Here is a 20,319-nt window from a genome sequence, read left to right as displayed (position 1 = left end):
CAGGTAAGTATGAGGTTACAGAAAGGTGGGGAAAGAGAGAAGGGCCCAACAGTGAATGTGGGATGAATTAGAGTAGATGGGCATGTAAGTAGATCAAAGGGGAGTTTAGACAAGATTGTTGGTGGTTTGTTTTGTTTTTTTTCTGGAGAAGGAGGATGCAGCTAGCACACTGCAATACCAGAAGATGATACATAGATGACAATTCAGAGCTGGCCGTGTTGGCATTTGCGTGGTGCAAACTAACCGCCATCAGTGGAGTGAGTTTGTAGGGTTGAAGAGAAAGAATACAGTATGTGGTTGCATTACTGGTTTGTCTGACCAGCACAACAGCCCTGGCCATAGTACGCTGAAAGGGATCAGCCAAGAAGTTCTGAGGCTTCTGAGGAAACCAGAACATGATACGAGAGGCAAGTTTCTGTATAGATAAGCAAACAGTTGAAAGACAGGTATTAAATACAGTGTTACCATAGTGAAGGTGGATTATCAGTGGAGTTACACTGATGTTCAACATATTTTCTTTTGCAGGCTGTTTATGGATAAGTAAGGTGGGAAAGTTTGCAGCTTGTAAAAAGTTATTCAGGGTGGGAAGCACAAAGACTGTCTGAAGAATTATAGAATAGCTGTAAAAAGCCAAGGGACTTGGCAATAAAATGGCAGATGAAATTCAGTGTAGAAAAAATACAGTGATACACAAGGGAAATAAACAAATTCTAACTTCTTGTGTAAAATGATGAACCTTACCTTGACCTGTTACATCTAGAGAGTAAGTTTGGGGACTACAATGTATAATTCCATGAAAACATCACCTCCGTGCTCAGTAGGAGTCACAAAAGCAAATAAAACACTAAGAATATAGGAAAGAAACAGACAACATAACATGTAAAGCTGTATAAACCACTATATAAAACCAGGGTTTACTCCCGTTTTAAATACCTTATGCTGGTTTGGTCTCCTAATCTTAAAAAGTAGAAAAGGGGCAAGAGTAGGGGAAATGTGATGATAGATATGAAATTGCTTTCATACAGGGAATGACTCATTAAGCCAAAATTGTTTAGTATGGAAAAGGATGTAAGGAGGGAAATGATGGAGATCTACAGAAACATGAGTAGAAGCGAGTAACTGAAAAGGGAACTTCTTTTGACTCCTTTCCTTTTCATGTATTAGAGGTCATCATGACAAATTGGCACATCTATATGGAACTTGCCACAGGGCACTGTGGTTACTAAAAGCTTTTATGGATTCAGATAGTGGTTGTATTTAATTAATATTTCTTCCATGAATTTTCCCCAAAATGCCTTTTCTGGTTTAAGAAAGATTGTGGGATGCTGGTAGACTTTGGATTCAAGACCCCTATGTTTGTGCCTTGGCCTTGTTTTCCCTGAGTAACCTGGGCTGGCCGTTTCTGGAGGCAGAACCGGTGACTAGACAAACCTTTGGTCCGACACTGTACAATTTGTATGTGATATTTATATTTAATGTAGTTAGTAAAAGGTTTTACATGTATAGTTCAGATTACAGAACGTAGTATAAACCTTCACTATACTCCTTCAATTGTAGCTAATCTGTTTCAAAGGTATCTGAAGTAAAATACTATTGATACAGTATACTTAGAAGGTAGAGTATATAAGCTGAGACACAAAGACCTGGTGAATTTGAAATGTAACGAGCCATGCTCATTTCATTCAAATTAATTTGCTTGTTTTGTTTTAGTGCTAATTTTCCTTTAAGTGTAGCTTTTTGCTTTCAAATCTGCTTAAGCTGTGCCCTTCTGAAAAAAACCCAAAATACACGTTCGACAATAATGTTCATGCTGCAAGTTGTCCTTGGTATGCTGCTATTAATTTTTTTTGTTAAGTGGTGAGCTTTAATGTTCTGTAAATCAATAAATTGATGTGCAATGTCGTTATTAATTTGTCATAATTAATTTTAAGATACGCTGAATCAAATGACACTATCAGACTTTCATTTATAATACAATTTTATGTAATGCTTTGAGGCTTGAAAAGTATCCTTACTGATTGAAATTCTTTGTCACATAGCAATTTTACTTTTCCTTTCTTTGAGTCACTGTAGAAAAATTCTTTTTTGGTTAAATCTTGTTTCCAGAATTGGAGGGTATCTCTCGTGTTCAGCTCTAAAGGGAATACACGTTTAGTATTTTCAGTCTGAAAAGATGTTATCTGATGTGAAAAAAAACAAAGTATAACATTATTATAAAAAGAATATAGGACTTTTTCAAGGAGTACAATGTACTCTAATGTATTAAAATGCTTGTTCGGTGAAAAACATCATTTGTAAAATCAGGTATTTCTAAGAAAATGAGTATTCGTGACTCAGATTGGTTAGATCTTAGATCTTGAAAACCAGCAGAAAAATCACTCTCATAGTATTACTGAGCTAACAAAAAAAAAAGGGGGGGGGGGGCGGGGAGGAGGAATCCATCAACTGTAACATTTTATTTGTGATGTAGAGTGGTATGTTACAATTTCTTTTTAAGTGAGAAAACTACCAGTAAGGTAGGACCATATCATATCAAAAGATTAAAAAAAAATCAGTCAGTCTAGACATCACAGGCTATCCTCCCCTATCAGCTGCAGGATTTTCCTTACAGAACTGACGTGATGTTCCCCTGAAGAACAGTTTATCCTAACAATCAAGTGTTTGTTTTCAGACCTTGATAGTGTCATTTTTATTGATCTTTATACAAAACCTAGAAGTAAATTTTGGTAATTTGGCCATGAAAAATTGTGTTATAGGTAGTGCTGTAGTATGAACTGACAGATGTGATAACCCTTACAAAACTATTTAAATGTAATTATCATATCTCTGAGATATAATATTAGCAACAAATTCAGCAGATGGATGACATTGCTTGTCTGTCTTTTAGTTAACATTCTGGCTTTAAAATGTCAGGTGTTTTCTTCTTTTGAATATTTTTTTTTCTGAGTTGACGTTAGTATTAATGACTAATGAACATTTGCTGTTCTGTTGTGGGTTAGATCTCCTTACTGAAGCAGAATCTGGAGATGCAGCTTTCCCAGTCACAGAGCTCTTTGCAACAGCTACAAGCCCAGTTCAGTCAGGAGCGACAAAGGCTGACTCAAGAGATCCAGGAATTGGAAGAGGAGCATCAGCAAAGGCATAAATCACTTCAGGAAGCCCATATCCTTGCCTTTCAAAACATGGAAGAAACAAAAGAGCAAGAACAAAAGGCATGTTCATATGGATATTCCAAATTATGTAGAGAATGTTGCCATTTTAGCAATTTATGTACACAGTTGGAATTAGAGAAGAAAAGTATCTGCATAATTACTAAATTTCCTTCTCAGCTGATGTCTTATAGTAACATTTTTATCTAGTTAAATCTGATCATGACATATTGAAAATCATCTCTAATACTGGCATTGTTTCATGTCTTGCTTTACAGTCTACCAGTATATGCATATATAGAGAGAGGTATATATTTATGTAAAATTATTACCAACACACACATTTCTTTACAGTAGTTTGACATTGTTATCCATAACCTTATATTCTAGTTTTGATTTGGAATAGGTTTCTCTGTATTTTCCATTATAGTTGCCTAATTTCACGTGTGTTTTCTGTTATTTCCTGTCAATTGACTCCTTTTGTAATGTATTTTATGTTTTCATTATGTTAAAAACTGTATAAACTATGTTCTGCAAGTTGCAAGATCATTTTCATGTCCAGAACAATGTCATGCCCAAGATATTTTTTTAAAACCTTGACTAAACCAGCTTTAAAATTGAAATTTTGGCAGTGCATGGTACTTCATAGGGTGTGTGTCTTTAAGGTTTTTTGAAGTTCAGATTTAGAGTGTACCTTTGCAATCAGTTTTCCCATTGTCCCCACTTAATGTACTTTAGTTCACATCATAGACTGGCCTTGGAGTGCACAAGGTGGATTTGTTTTGTTTGAAATGAAACTAAAAGATGTGCACCAGGAACATTACGCTTCATACACTTCAAGAGGGAATAAACATGGATGTCAGTGGGGAGCGAAAATCCCCAAATGTGTATTGTGTGCACACTAGACCCATCTATGGATCTGTACCTTATCATATTGCTTGCTATTGTACATATATCCATAGATTGGGTTTTTTTCTCTTTTCCAGCTGTGAGCAGAACAGAATTTTTGTGCACAGGTAATCTTGATAACCATCAGCCACTGAAAAGAAAAGATACAGTAGTAGCATAACTTAGTGAAAGGAGAAAATATGAGCAATATTAGTGCATTTTTAATAATTTCTGGAGTATGCCAATGCCTGCTTTTTGTTGCCAGTTGTTTAATGTTTTATAAATTCCTTAAGGTGGTATAGAATAAATTTTGTCAATTTTGATTTCATAGGAATTAGAAGAACGTTTACAACAGAAGCACTCGGAAGAACTTCAGGCACTGAAAGAAACACATAAACAAGCCATGGAAGGTTTCAAATTGGAGATGGAACAGGAACTTCAGACTCTACGATTTGAGCTGGAGGATGAAGGAAAAGCTATGTTAGGTATAATATTTCCAAATTTGCAAGTGGGTCCAAAACCATTATTTCTACTCATACAAATATACATGCACGTACATGTATGTACGTGTGTGTGTACTGTAACACTGTAGTGTACTCAGAGTCATTCAATATTGATGTAGTTGTTCCTCTTAAAATCAGTATAAGCTTTAACAGGTAAGCCCAAACTGTTCACTTTTGAAAAATCTTACCCTTAAGTTTTTTTGGAAGGAGTAAGTGATCAAATTTCATGATGGAGAATGTTTCAGAAAGTAACAGAAATAGAATGACAGGACAGTTGCTTAGCTGATACAAACAGTGTGTGTTAGGTCAGCAGCAATACTTGATGGAGCTGGACTGTTATTGTTAATTTGTAAACATTTGCAAAATAAACTTTTCTTTTTGTCCATGGTAACTAGCTTCCTTGCGCTCAGAGCTAAATCATCAACATGCAGCAGCAATTGACCAGCTAAGGCACAACCATCAACAAGAACTGGTAGCTGCCAAAATGGAGCTTGAAAGAAGCATAGAACTTGGCAGACGACAGGTAGGAGGCATTGCTGGCAATTGACTGTAAAATTGCATAATCAGTATTTGTTTTCTCTTAGCTGGAGGCAAGAACTATTGTGAACAAACTTGTAATCCTTCAAAGTTGGCCAGCACCAGAAGATAATGCATCCCTACCGATTTACCTAAACTTCCTTGCTTAGCTTTTTCTTCCTTCATCAAACTTCGTTCAAAGCCTAGTAAAGGCTCCCATATCAGGGCAGTTTCCTCTCAGAATTGTGCAGCCTGGGAGCACACTGGCTGGCTGTGGGAGGAAAGTGCCGTTTCTCACAAAATTCTACTCATCCTCAGCTGCCAACAGGACTTAAAAAGGAAAAAGCTGTTTCTCCCCGAAGTCTAAATGATATGGCTAAGAAGTGGTTGCTTAAAACCAAATGATTGCTTCAACCTTAAGAGGTAGCTTAGTATGTTTTGTGGGTTTTTTTCAGGAGCCAGATTGGAAAAGATAAATTGGCATCTAAAGAAAGCACAGAAGATGATGTAACAGATTGCAAATGTTTTTTAAAAAAAAACCACACCCAACCCCCCAAAAAACAAAACAAACTCCCAAATCCCAAAGCCAGTATGGACTACCTTTGCTTTCAGCAGCAAACTGATTCATTCACTTTTATCTTTCATTTTTCACTTTATACACAATCAGTTTTTCCAGTCGTAACTAAAAATTCAAAGCTTGATCTCTATTGAAAGGAAGCCAGACTCCTGGAAATAAGAGGACCAGAAAATTACTTCTCTATTTGCCTATACAATAGGCTTTTCAGGATTGATTTACTGATAGTCCAGCACCAAGGAGGTGGAGTGGTTTTAGAAATATGTTAAGGGAGGAAACGGGTTTAGTTGGACATAGCCTTTCCACAAAAACAGAGACAGTCAAAAATAGAGCCCTTCTTTTTCTCTTCCTTGCTGGTTTAAAGCTGTGAGCACTAGAGGCAAAAATGTGGTGCTGTCAGCAGTGAACGAAAACAGTTGTGTGTTGTTTAAGCCTGGAGTGAGACACCTAAAGGAGATGTCAGAGAAAGAAGTTTAAATTACGAGAGCAAGTGTTTGATCCAACCAAATGCCACGTAGTTTTGGTCTCAGTACCATGACCTGCTAAGCACAAGCTTTAGCTGTACTGAGGGCAAAGCAATTGCCGTGGTTTAACCCCAGCCAGCAACTAAGCACCACGCAGCTGCTCACTCACTCCTACCCCCTCCCAGTGGGATGGGGGAGAAAATCGGGAAAAGAAGTAAAACTTGTGGGTTGAGATAAGAACAGTTTAATAACTAAAGTAAAATAATATATAATAAGAACAACGATAATATAATAATAGTAGTAATGAAAATTAATATAAAAAAAAAAAGAGAGAAAAATAAAACCCAAGAAAAGACAAGTGATGCACAATGCAATTGCTCACTACCCGCAGACGGATGCCCGAGCAGTGATCCGCCCCTCCCGGCCAACTCCCCCCAGTTTATATACTGAGTAAGATGGTATGGAATATCCCTTTGGCTAGTTTAGGTCAGCGGTCCTGGCCATGCTCCCTCCCAGCTCCTTGTGCACCTGCTCGCTGGCAGAGCATGGGAAACTGAAAAATCCTTGACTTAGGATAAGTGCTACTTAGCAACAACTAAAACATCAGTGTATTATCAATGTTGTTCTCACACTAAATCCAAAACACAGCACTGTAGCAGCTACTAGGAAGCAAATTAACTCTATCCCAGCTGAAACCAGAACACTCTGAAAAAGGCTGATTTTATTACAGAATTTTTCAAAACTGAGGAGAATCACTATCAAAACCATTAGGATGTGTTCCATATGAGTTTCCCAGATATTAACTTAATTGGAATTTCTTGTGCAAAAAGAATTACTTTTATTGATTTATTGGACACAATATAAATATTATATAAACTCTTTAGCACGTATTCTGCTGTGAGATATTTATGACCCTTACATATACTTAAGTGTGCTGGTTTTGGCTGGGATAGACCATACTAGTTACTATGAAGAAAATTAACTCTATCCCAGCCAAAACCAGCACAGTAAGATAGGAGACTTCTGAATCATAGAGTTTGTTGGTGCAGGGCATACATCTTGAACTATTTTGTCCCATTGTATGGGGCTGTAAAGGGAAAAACAGTTTCTCTATATCGTATGTTGGAACAGGTAGAAAATGCTAAATGCCCAGCCCCCTGGTTCTTAGCAGTGTCTGGTTTTTTGTTGTGTGTGTGGGCAAAAGGAAAATGTGATGGGCTATGTAAACTTTAACAGGCAATAACAATGACAGGTTTTAAATTTTCTCACAAATGGAAATTTTTTGTTAAAATAACTTTGATTTCTTCTTTATTTGTATTCGTATACAATAAAAAAATGCTCAGTTTTAATTACAATTTGTGTCAGCATCAAAAAATGAAAAAATTGTCTATTGAATGGAAAATTCTGCTCAGCTGTTATCTTCCAGAAGCAAGTATTGTGCTTCTGCGAGACAAGTCTATTTAAAATATTTTTTGCTGCTTCTACTTGTTTCATAGGAGAAAGAATTTTTATGCCGAATATCCGATCTACAAGATGAACTGAGACACCGAGACCATCATATAGCTGAACTGGACAAAGAGATTCTGCATCTTCATGAAAATATAAGTGCATTGACCAAGGAATTAGAGTTTAAAGGGAAAGAAGTTCTTAGAATACGCAGTGAATCCAACCAACAGATCAGGTATGAATTTTTTCACTCTAAACTCAAAAGTGTGTTGTTTCACTTACTGTTTTACTTAAGAAATTTGCAGCTTTTAATTTATCCTCTTAATCAAGTGATGTTATATATCATTTAGTGTTCATTAGAAGAAGCTATGCCCATTACTAGTAAAGTTAGTGAATATTGCATACAGTTAAGCTGCATCTCAGTGATACATTTTGCCATATTTAAGTAACAGGCTACTCAAGTGTTGGGTTTTGGTGGTGTTTTTTTTTTAAATTCATTATGTTTGTTTATTTAAAAAAGCATTAAAGGAGATACATTTTCCATGAAATAAGCTAGAAGATTGGAGAAAAGTAAGTAGTGGGTTTTGATGAATCAGTAATTCCTTCTGTGTTGTCTGATGTTGTGTAAAAGCCATTAGAAGCATGGCAGAAAATCATGATGAAGAAACGAGTCTGATTTTAGAATAACTCTTTTTTTAACAAAAAATAAATTAAACAGGATGCATGAGCAAGATTTAAGCAAGAAACATGAGAAAGAGCTGGATGTCTTGACAGCAGATCACATCAGAGAGAAACAAAGCATGCTGGCAGATTTTAATAAGACCCAAGAGCTGCTCAAGGAAATAAATTCAGCTTTACAAATTTCGTAAGTTTTGTTGCGTTAAAAAAATTTCTATGTAGCTGCGTTTGAGTGAATAGTTTATTCTGGTGTCCATAAGTTGCCAAAGTTATTGCAGAGATACAGATGTGCAAAAACCTCCATCAAGTGTGGGGCCTACTCTTGCATTCTTTAAGTAACTCAATTTTATAAGCTTTAAGGGAATTTAGTGAGATAAATTCTTAGGGGTTTGAGACTGGAACATTTCAAGTAGGAAAGATATTAAATCTGTGCAGTTCTTAGAAAACTGGAGAAAACATTATTTCAAATGTTTTTTCTCAAAGTTTAATACATCTTTTTTGAGAACACAAGAGTTCCTTCAGCAAGTTTATCAACAGTACAGCATTTGCTATTAAGAAGTCTGATTATAGCACGAGTGATGAAAACATTTTCAGGTTTGCTAACATAAGGAAAATTAGTGTCCAAAATGGATTATATGAGCATAACAATAACAGACTACTTAGAGCATCTCTGAGTCAAAATGCCGTCTGGGATTAGACGACCTCTGGGCAGAAGTGGCAGAGTAGTGTGTCATCCAGCCAGTGTTTTTCTTCTTCTGCATCCTTCATGCTTTATCTCTGTCTGTGATGTAGCCCATTTGGTCAGGGTTTCTGGCTGAGATTTCATAGCGTATTGAGGGCTTCCTGACACAAAGTTGTCACTGATGGATTTGTATTTGCAGTACAGAAGATTTATGGCAGAGAAAATAATTGGTTCTAAGTATATGATAGAAAACTTCTTAAAGTAAATGCCAATTAAAAAAGGACAATAAAGCCTAAATGCATATAATTCATTCTTGATAATGAGCGCTCAGAAATTGTCTTCAAATAAGATGGGTATAAATTCTAGTTCTTACTCTCTTGTAATCGTCCACATGCACACTCTTGTGCCCTCATAAATGTGGTAACTTCCCATTCAGGAAATTAGGTGTAAACTACCTCCTGTTTACTCCATTTATGTTGTATGAGAAACATGCCTATGAGCAGCCACCAGAACTAGGTTTTGGAATTGTTTACCCTAAATTTTTCTCCCATGAAGTTGCTTGTTTTTCAGTGTCCTGAAATTTTCTGAATGTAGTTGGTTCCCTACTCCTGGTTCTTGCTCAACTTAGAGTGTTACCTCTCTCTACTTACACTGAAGCAAAGAGCTGACAACAGAGCAAACTCTGTTAAAAAAAAAAACAACCAAAACAGGAAGAGTTTTATGCAGCTGTTTCGTAAGTCATTGTTTCCAGGTTTGCCTCACCTGAAGCATGGCCTTGTGAACATTTATGAAATGGAGAATCTATCTTACAGTAATTGAGAGTGGGTATCACTAATTAGGCTCTACAACTAGAGTCTTTAAATTACATGTTATGTCTTTGAAACAGAAAAAAAACCAGTTCTCTGAAATATCTGAAAATAAAATGACAGCTGTGCATAACTACGTACTGTACTCTGGGGGTCTGTATACAATAGCTTAACCCAGCATAAAATGTATGCACAAGAACAAAGCCAGCTGAGCATATATCTGTTCTGCTGAGTCAAATGCCTTTTCTGCAAATACAACCAGTCATGTTCACATTCATAATGTTTTATGTAAATATATTACATAATCTCCTCAGATTAGGTACTGGTTATTTTAAGGTTATAAATATAATTTATTATTAACTTTTTTTTCAGAAGCAACTCAAAGTAAAAATCACATATCTGCTTCTGAAGGGAAATATTTATCTAAAGTGAGAAATTATGTCTACTTCCGGGTGTCTCAGGGAATTAAGTTTGAACTGACCTAGACACCTTAAATTCATAGGTTTTTCTCAGGGTTTGTTTGGGATTTTTTTTTAATGTCTTTTTTCATTAAGTTTGTTAAATTTCCTGAATCTGTTCTGAAACTTGGTTCGGTAATATACATGAGGGCTGAATATGAGACACAAGTGTTTTAGTAGTTTCCTTTGCAACAATGTTTAGCATCAGGAGCCCTATATTTATGTTTGAAAGACACAGTCATTTGAAATTGTTGTGTCTTCAAAACTTGTTCTTTAAGGAGAATCAAGGATATTTATGCAGTTACATGCACAATTCCTCTCTCACTTGGCTTATTTCACTTCTCTCCTTTAATGCTTTCCTACCAGGCATTTCAAATTTCCTCCTATTTTTTACAAATGTTTATCAATTGTTACATTTCTCTTAAGCCCCCTATCCTAATATGCAAGTGTTACTGCTTTTCTTTTGCAGCTCATTTCCTGTATCTCTAACGGTACTAAGTTACTTTTGTGGAGAGGAATTAGTTACCTATTAGTCTTCACTGTTCTTGGATATCTTTGTTCTAGTATGTTCTGCATGAACTGAGGAAGACGGTGCCAGCTGTGTCTGTCTGTCCAGTTTCTCCAGTATCACAAGCATGCATCTTTATTCAGAGTAGCCATCTATAAAAAGAAAAATGACACTGCTTTGTTTCCTCATCAAGAAAAAGTGAATTGCCAGCTTTTAAAATTTACATTAATATTAAATATAATGCAATGTAGTCCCTATATTTTACATAAGAATCAATCTTAGCTATGTCTTCTGTAATTCTCCTGTCTGTGTTACGGTTTTGAATGCCTTATTTTCAGTCTGACTTCCAAGAGGCCTTTTTCAAACACCTAGTACTGCATGCATGAGAAGGATGTTAAGTTTTAGAATTTTGTCCAGATTATTAGTTACTGAAGCAAAGGTTATGGTTATTGTTGATTGTTTTTTTAAACTAGCTAAAGCTGAATGATAACATAAAAATTAATTTACTTGAAGGCGTTAAGAAAGTCATCTTCTGTTTTTACTCCCTGAACTCTCTTTTGTACTAATCAAAGATATGACTATTCACTCATCATTTAACACTGGATCAGGCTAAAGGAGGTATTCTTCTTTCCTATAAAGTTTAGAAGAAATGGAAGAAAAATATAAAAACAGAGAATCAAGACCAGAAGACTTGCAGCTTATCTCAGAACTGAAAGACCTAATTGCAGAGCGGGACCAACTCATAAAGAAATTGATTGTAAGACTTTCATGCTCTCTCGGTTCAATATCTTGACAGATACAAAAGTTAATCTAATTCAAAGTGTTTGAAACGTATTTAAAGAACCAGTCTGCTAGCATGTTATTCATATTCTTTAACGCATTATTTGTGTGGTTCCAATGACTCCTAATAGTAAAACTAATTAGATGCAGAGAATTTTGCACAATCAAGCGTAATACATTATTTGAAAAAATATTTCAGTATGATTTTGATCAGATGTCTCCTATCTCCAATCCTGGAATAAGCCAGCCATGTAAGCCATATAAGAAATAGTCTCTTCTATGAGGTTTCTAAGACCAATTTCCTGATCCACTGAGCTTCCCAAATTCAGAGCACAACACCCTGACTCAGATTAGTCTGAATAGATCCTGATTCAGAAGCAAGGAGGAATGAGGAAATTCAAATTAATTAGAGATCAGAAGTTAACTGTACTGAGTCTTTCCGAGTGCATAATCCATTAGGCTATGCTCATTCTCAGGAGCATAGAACTGCAACAGAACTGCATAAATAGAAATTATTTAGGTTATTACATATAATAATATATAAAACATTAAATATTAAATGCAATTTTTAGAATTACCTGTTTCTTTAAAAACGTAAACATAAATTTATTTGAAATAATTTTATAGGCAGATTTGGCCACTAACTGATTGAAAATGCATAAAAAGAAGTTTCTATTTGTTCTTCTTTTTAGGAGGACAAAAAGTTCTATCAACTGGAGCTAGTTAACAGGGAGACTAACTACAACAAAATGTTTAATGCAAGCCCTAATGTTGGTGTTATTAATCCATTGGTGAAGGTATGTTCCATGGACTTCATTGCTAAAGTGAACAAAAAGAAATCGAAACTTAGGATATAGTAAAAAGAAGAAATACATGTGTATGTGTGTGTGCCTGCGTGTATACATATATCACTCTTAAAAGACATGTTCAAAACAAGGAACATAGTTTTCCATTTGTCTCTACTTATTTTTGTGTAGGTTTGTTTCTTTTGCGTTGTTGAGAGATCCACTGATACTGTTGCCCTAGTTTGCTAGACATTCATGACATAAACCACAGTTCCTTCTCACAAAACTGCAAAACCAAAATAGAAAAGTGACAGAAAGGCAGCACAGGGCAGGACTGTAGCATATAATAGAGAACAGTGACACCCATACCCAGTTTTAGTTTCATAAGTTTTTGTGGTTATTTTGGAAAGTGCAAGGGCAATTTCATTTTTCAGGTGGTGCTCAGCGTGGAAGACGGTTAGAAAGATAGAGGGAGGGGGGATACTGAAGGAAGGGAATAAGGGTAAAATGGGGAAGGGGAAGAGCACGAGAAGGGCATGGAATGAGTCTGAATGGAGAAAGAGTAATTCTGGAGAACTGGAGTGACTGGTGGGGCACCAGGAGATAGAAGTCAGTCTCTAGCCTTCTCAGTTATTGTTACCACCTATACAAGTGAAAGCACTTTGGCAGCAACCTTTCCCAGTTCATCCTGCTCAACAGCAGCCAGCGAAGGCTACTGTACAAGCAGGTACAGTAGCCTCCCTGTCACTTCAAAAGCCAGCAGCATTCCTTCACGAGGAACATGAATGGACTGCGGTAGGGTACCTTAATTCTACTTCTTTTCACCACCTCAGGAGTAAGAATGAGTCCTCTGACATTTCCTTCCTCCTTGTGATAACCCATAGGTTATTTCATCTGCATGGAAAGGGAAGAGATTTGTCCCAGCTGTAGAGGCAGAAGAACTGGGGAAGGTTCTGAAGCAGAGGGTGACCCAAGGGGCACAACGTGAGCAGCTCAGATGCCCGAGAGCTTCAGTGATCAAGGTTCAGGCTCCATTATGTAAAAGGAGGTCTGGCTCCATTATTTGAGATCGGGCTGTGTTATTTAGCTAAGACTTGTAGTTTCAGATCAGTGTATTTCCTGGTTCTGCGCAAACTGCTGCAAATTGTCAATAGTTTGGGCCCAGTAGAGACAATGCCAGGACTGCCAGATACAATGTGAATGCTTTGGTTTTGTGCGATAAAGGTTGTTGGAAAATTTTGGAAGTTTGTCTGAATGACTTGTTTATAAAGATGTGAAATGTAACCATCAAGTATATAAGTTTGTGTTTTGTGTGAAATCTGAAGTTTTTTGGGAAAAATACTTCAGCATCAGATTTCCATAGTGATAATTCATATATTTTTATAATATGCTTCTATCACTTAAAACTGTTTAGACTTTAAAACCATCTTGTATGGCAGAACATTTTGATCTCTCATTTCATGAGTTGTGGACTCTGTTACTTTATTTTGTCAAAGCACATACTGTGTGATTGGAGAATGAATTACAAAGAAACTGAAAATCTCATTCTCTTTTCTTTTTTGTAACAAAAGGACAGAATTTATGAGTTACTACAGGCTTTGCATATTAATGCAAAATTACAGCCATTGTAGTATGTATTTCAGCTTCTCTAATTTATGCAATGGATCTGTTTAGTATTACACTGTTACATCTGAAGTTTCTTAATACTTTGCATGAATTTCATGGAAACAATACACACAATTTTGTCTCTCCAGATTTGACTGCTTCAGAAGCATAGATTGTTTTATAGAGAATAAGATAGAAACTGTAGTATTTTTCTAAGCACTTATGTGGATAATATGCGTCTTCCAGAAATGAGCCACCTATGAAGCACACAGATTTAACTACAGTGTGTTTAACACACTGTTTTAATTAGTGTATATTACCTTGCAGATGCATTTTACATACAGTTGGTTACTTCTACCAAACTATTTTTTCCACCATAATGTTATTCCTTGCTTCTTCAACTACTACAGAAAAAGTAAAGTGTATGGGACAATCTTGGTTTAATCCTTTGCAGCTAATGATCTTTCACTGTGATGCTTAAAAATGACTTTTTTCTATTACAGCTTTCTGTTACATTGATGGGTTTTTTTAATTGTGTTTTGACAAACACATTCACCAGTGTGTCTACAATTAGTAGCATTTGCATCTGCCAACCTTGGAGAGGTCAGGCTCTGAAATCAAAGCTAGCAGAAAGCTAAAGAGAAGAAAGTACGAACAAACAATAGGACTCTGTCCCTGTTTGAACTCATGCCCACCCTCAAATAGAGCAGCTCTTCTGTTTCAAGTGGAATTCTGCTGTAAACTATTATATAGAAACAACATTAGATTCCACTTGTCTTTCACTTTATTTAGGACAAATTTGTGTAGTTCATAAGCCCTTAGGGGGTTTTTCTCCTAGCTGCTTTGTTACGGTTGCATATATGTAATTGAATGAAAGTATTTATTATATATTCAAATAATACATAATTCATGAGAATAAATGAATCCATTCATTCAAAAATCCTATTTTTGGAAATAAGGCTTTTTAATATTAATATTTTATTGTGGACATGGAATATTTGATAGAAGTCAGAAAATACACATAGCATCCCGTCACACAGCTATTTTTAAAAAGCTATAGAATTATTTGAAGCATCCTGCTACGTTAACAAATCTATAAAAGTAGAGACGATAACACATCACTCAAAGGAATCAGTATTTATGGAGAGTAAAATGGTAGTATAAAAATAAAATTCTTCAGTATATTGAGCCCCTTGAAATAGTAGCAGTAGGAGTATAAAGAAAAGAAAAATGTTCAGTTGTGCCATCTGGTGTATAGAAGTGGTAGCTGTATTAGCGTTAGAAGCCTGGCTTTTTCCTTGTGCAAGAAACCCAACTATGCAATAATCCTTTTTTCTTCAGCAGTATTGCTATAATGCTTGCTAACTATGAGGGCATAACTGCTTTAAAAGAAATGTAGCTCCTTTTCTAGGTTCCATGTTCCAGTTACCAAAATGTGCCTCAGTGATGGGGTGAAACCTGTTGGAGAGATTCACTTTTTTGTCATTGAAATGTGCTGTAATTACATTTGAAAGCAGAGCTGTTTCACTGGTATCAAGAAAAGATTTAAGTAAACATGAAAGGTTTAACAGACTAAAGGACAATTTTGTGGAGAACTTCCTATCTCCAATGTCTTAAACAGAGCAAAATGTTGTATTGGAAGATCCCATATCATATACTCACTGATTATTACACTAAATCTTAATAACTTAATCATCTTGATCACAAATTTTATTTTTCTGTGAAAATTTGTGGTGTTCCGGTCTGGTCAAGCAAATAGTAAAACTACAACTGGAAAAAAAGCCCAATCTGTCCCAGTTGCTCTCCTTCAAAAAAGCCCCAAACCAGCCATCTGTAAAACTTTTCAGTTTGCAAATTTCCTCATCTGTCCGGGTGAAAGAAGCCTTCCTTACATTTGTTATTTTTAATGCAGCAAAAGAAGAAGAACGATAAATCAACAAACAGGTTTGTGAGTGTCCCCAATCTAAGTGCTCTGGAATCTAGCGGAGTGGTGGGCAATGGACATCCTAACCGCCTGGACCCCATTCCTAACTCACCCATCCACGATATTGAGTTCAACAGCAGCAAACCACTACCACAGCCAGTGCCACCCAAAGAGCCCAAGACGTTTTTGAGGTGAGCACTGCCTCACCAATCTTTTTTTTTTTTTTTTTTTTTTTTTTTTTCGCTTAACTCAGGAAAATTTTGCATTCCTATTGAGCTGAATCCCACTTGCTTTATGAACCTTTCAGAGGTACAAGTACTCTTATGGCATTTTTAATTTTTACATTATATTTGTAACCTCTTTATAGTATTCCTTTTTATTGTAGACCTTGTTGAAATGTGAAGTATTCTCTCACTTTTTCATAAGTCTTGAACTTTGAAAACCTCTTTAGATACTTTAACAGAACTCATGTGCTTCCAATTGTTTATGAACAATTGTTTTAAATGTTTGTGTTATTTACTGATTGTCATTTAGGAATTGATACTAGCACAGAATTTCTTTTACTTAGTATTATGTGATAATGTTTTTTAAGTAAGAAAACTCTTTTCTGTGCTACATGAATGTTTTGTGTTTCCCCTTTCCTCACCTGTATCAGATTGTTTCATAGGAGTAACCTTACTACAGCAACAGGAAATGTGCATGCTTGGATGCTTAATGCTGAGCTGCCAGTAATCAAAACCCGCATTAAAGTCTCAAGTAATTGTCTCACAAAATAATATAGTGAATTGAATAACTTAAAAATGGCATTTTAGAGGCAGGATTTTAATCTTCCAGCTTTACGTGCCTACATATTAAATGCACTGAAGTGCTGTACTCTGTATTTAGTAGGTGCTGATCTCTTACTTCTAAGCTGGCAACTTAAAGCAATGTGTAATTACCAGTTCCACAGTTGGTTGTTTACTCTCTCCTTTGGTTTAATGTGAAAGACCACATACCTAGCAACTACTAACTATAAATGTAAGCAAATAACAGAATCTAAAATAGATAAGGGAAAACAATCTATTTCAAGAAAACAATCTTTTTTTAAAAAAAGTACTGTCGCTTATTTTTTCCTGTGCATGTGATATGCATGAGTGTGCTCAGATATCTAGAATGTGCATGTGCATGAACTCATGGACTGTGATCCTGGAGTTTCCATTCCAAATTGTTTTGTGCTCTGTATTATCCAGTAATACAGTAGGGATTATTTTATTACTGATTTTTATTGATAAAGCAACCTAATTGTGTAATTAAATTTCAGTTATTCTCTCCTGCTCATTCTGTGAGAATTTTAATGTGTTCAAGGGGGAACCAAATCTTTGCAGTGCAGCAGTTTCTTTTTCCTAGTATATTAGCATATTTTAAATGTGTGCATGAACAACAATGCAAGTGATATTTGTGATTGGTGTTAAGTATTAAAATAGTGTGTATTTTTGTTCAGTTGCCAACCAGTCTTCGTGAGCACATGTCTACAAATATGATGCTCGCATCATATTTTTGAAAATTACCTTTACCACAGGAAAAGGATGCTAAAAGAGGACCTTCTACAGTCACGCTTTTCCAAGAAAGCCCTTTTTATTCTTCCTGAAAACCTATAGCTGTTTATGAGATTTTAAATTATGTTTTCCAACATATTACTTGCCCACCCTGTAATGTGGCTTCTGAACTGACTTGTCTGTGCTGCTGATGCTCTCCAATGGAGTGGATGATCACAGATTTTATAGGGAGACATTAAATCATGTCCTGAGGCACACTGATAATTAATCCATGGAAAAACAAGCTGTGTTCTTTACTGAATATTCTCTGGGGTTTTTTCTCCTAACATTTGTACTTTTTGTGGAGTTGTGGGATAATTTTTTATTTTTTTTCTTTCTGTGAATTTAGCCCTCCTCAGACTGATGCTTCACCAGTGGCTTCACCAGATCCACAACGCCAGGAGTGGTTTGCCCGATACTTCACGTTCTGAGAGATGATTTGTTTTTTGTGGCACAGCGTGTTGTGGACTGTTTATAAAGAGCATGACCTTAAGTAAACCCTCATGTGAATAAGCTTTCCTGTAATTTGTCAAACACTGTGAATGAGAAAGTATTTGTCTTTCTGATTTGAAACTGCACTGTATTTCATGTTATATTTGTTGGAATCACTTGACATGGTACTATATAATGTGTGTAATTATTATTTTTATTTAAAATGGAAGAATCTTTAAACTTTGTAATGACTACATAATAAATTTTGGTAGAACAAATATAATGCTTTCCCCCTTTTTCCTATAAATGTGTTTTCTTTGATTTCAGGTAAGGCTTCCCTCCCCAAAATAACGTAATTGCATGGTTACTATACGATTTAAATTATAAAAGGAAAAAGTACATAAATATCTCACTCTTTCTCCAATTTGGGCAGGATATGTTTAATGCATCCCAATTTTATTCTGTTACTTTGCGGCAGTTTAAAAACTGTCTCTTTCTAACATGTAAGAGGAAGAATGTGAAATAAATCGGCACTAGCGTAGCTGCTGGCCTTCAGAGCAGAGTGATTTTGACAAGAGGATGAAAAAAGCCACAAACCAGGAGCTGTTCATTGGGGAGGGGGATTGACTCCTTACCTGTTGCTCATGAGACTTTGCCATCTAGTTATAATCAAATTGAATTTAAGAAGAAACTGTTCCCACAAGTTATTTATTTCTTTTAGGAATATTAACAAAATTAAATGCTTGAAATATTTAGAATACTGCACTAAGTATCTCTGCATAAATCAAGAATCTACATTTTGAGCATATAGTCCTGCTTTGGATAAAATTCATGTCTGAAATGGAAAAAAAAAAAAAATACCACCACCCAACTTTTTCCCATTTATACATACTACAGCTACAGATCTTTCATTAAAACTTAATCACCTGCCCTTGGCTCTATTAAAGTTTTTTCTTCTTCTTAAACTGATATATGAAGATGTTTTTTCAGCTAGTGAGCATGATTCTCCAACTTACACCTTTTATGATACCAGTGTTGCTTGAGAAATTAGCTGCAGCATATAGAATACTAGAGCTTATTGTCTTTTAAAATATTTTTTCATTCAAAGATTACCACAAAGTAACTCACACTGGTAGTCTCAGGGAGAAAATTGTCTCTTTGTTTTATGAATGTATTTTTAAGCTGAATCTCTTATCTTTTAAAAGCAGGAAAAAAATGTTTGAGTTATTTGAATAAGGTTTTAGTTAGCGTATACAAAGGTCTTGAACTTTAATAATTCATCTGAAGCCCTAACTACATCCTTTTTTTGCTATATGCACAAAGGTGAATACCCAGATGAAGATACTTGCTAATTACAATGAGTTTTATATGTAGTATATGTATAAATGAAAAATTTGTATGTTTTCATATAAACAATATAAAATCTTCTAAATGAACATTTTAAAACTTCTATCTTATAATTCAGCTTGAAAACTCCACTGAAAGCTGTACTCTGGTGATGCTGCTGTGGATTAAAGATGTACAGAGCAGATTTTCTGTACTTGGCGGACTCAACTGTAGGTATATGCAACTTTTTAATTTTAGAAGAAAGCCATATTGGGCAAAATGTCAGATTTCTTGGCTGTTACCCAAAATAAAACACACTAGCTCATTTTGTTATAATGTTCTGAAGTGAGTGTTGCGTGTTTTTTCTTGCATGCTTTGCAAGGGCTTAGCCTTTTTCTCCCATCCTCCACTTCATTTGTACATTTTTACATGTGGAATTAATAACTGAACAGTAATCGGAAGATGACAGTATCTGCATTTACTTTACCTATTCAGTAAAAAGTGTGCCCATTGGTTTTTTGCTAGTAGGCATGTCTTTCACAAGAGAGAAGAAGTTCAGAAGCACTGAGCTACCATGTTTTCACAGTCAGCAGCTGTTCCACTACTGAATCAGTCTCTTAAAAACAAAGAAACAGCAACAGCCCAAAACCAACCTGAAGAAACTGGAAAAAACACCCTGATTTTCTACCAAATGGCACTGAGAACTCTGTAAAATGTATTCCTAAAATTAGTTAATATCTGGCATTTGGGATTAATACAGGAACTTGCATTATCACAGTGCCACTGCATTCCTGATCTTTGCAGTATCTGGTATTCTGGAAAAAGCTAAAAGTGCACATATTCGTGAGTCCAGTTGTGCAGAAAGTTCTGCAGAGTCTCTGCTCACACATGCATGTAGTCTTTCCTAGCTCAACAGACAACTCCGAGTAAGGAGATTACAGAATTTGTGTGAAATTGCATAGTATTATTTACAATGGTGGGAAAATCTTACCTCTCAGGAGCTCTCTCTCTGCACTCCGACACATTAAATTACTGTGTTCTCCTATGGAAGAAGGAAATAACAGGCTATATTTGATACAGGGGCAAAATGTGGAAGAATCCTACGGTTCATCAAATGTCATTGTAATAACCAGTCTTAAGGCCAGGTTCGGCCCTTCAGCCTGCATTGCTCCATTTACTTCTGTGGTAAGAGTTTGATGCCAGTAAATTTTCCAGGTTAGC

At 35.8% G+C, this 20,319-nt stretch overlaps 1 protein-coding gene across 6 annotated transcripts in view; it reads left to right on the top strand.

Annotated features, from left to right (window-relative positions):
- The window catches only part of FAM184A (family with sequence similarity 184 member A), a 73,635-nt gene extending 54,229 nt beyond the window's left edge, over positions 1-19,406 (top strand). Inside the window, exons 10-18 of one of the 6 annotated variants that reach the window (XM_049817805.1) lie at positions 3,000-3,212; positions 4,369-4,522; positions 4,936-5,063; positions 7,591-7,775; positions 8,259-8,405; positions 11,312-11,429; positions 12,145-12,249; positions 15,755-15,957; positions 17,690-19,406. In XM_049817805.1, coding sequence (XP_049673762.1) covers positions 3,000-3,212; positions 4,369-4,522; positions 4,936-5,063; positions 7,591-7,775; positions 8,259-8,405; positions 11,312-11,429; positions 12,145-12,249; positions 15,755-15,957; positions 17,690-17,771 — 1,335 coding nt within the window. In that variant the 3' untranslated portion in view covers positions 17,772-19,406. Of the gene's footprint in view, positions 1-2,999; positions 3,213-4,368; positions 4,523-4,935; positions 5,064-7,590; positions 7,776-8,258; positions 8,406-11,311; positions 11,430-12,144; positions 12,250-15,754; positions 15,958-17,689 lie in introns of those variants that run through there. The other 5 variants (XM_049817806.1, XM_049817807.1, XR_007508196.1 and 2 more) reach the window with 5 other exon arrangements.
- The last annotated feature ends 913 nt before the right edge of the window (positions 19,407-20,319 follow it).

This window comes from Accipiter gentilis, chromosome 15 (genome assembly GCF_929443795.1).
Source record: "Accipiter gentilis chromosome 15, bAccGen1.1, whole genome shotgun sequence".
Classification (NCBI taxonomy): domain Eukaryota; kingdom Metazoa; phylum Chordata; class Aves; order Accipitriformes; family Accipitridae; genus Astur; species Astur gentilis.
Note: the sequence above shows the minus strand (reverse complement) of the source record. Positions and strands in the feature narration are given on the sequence as shown.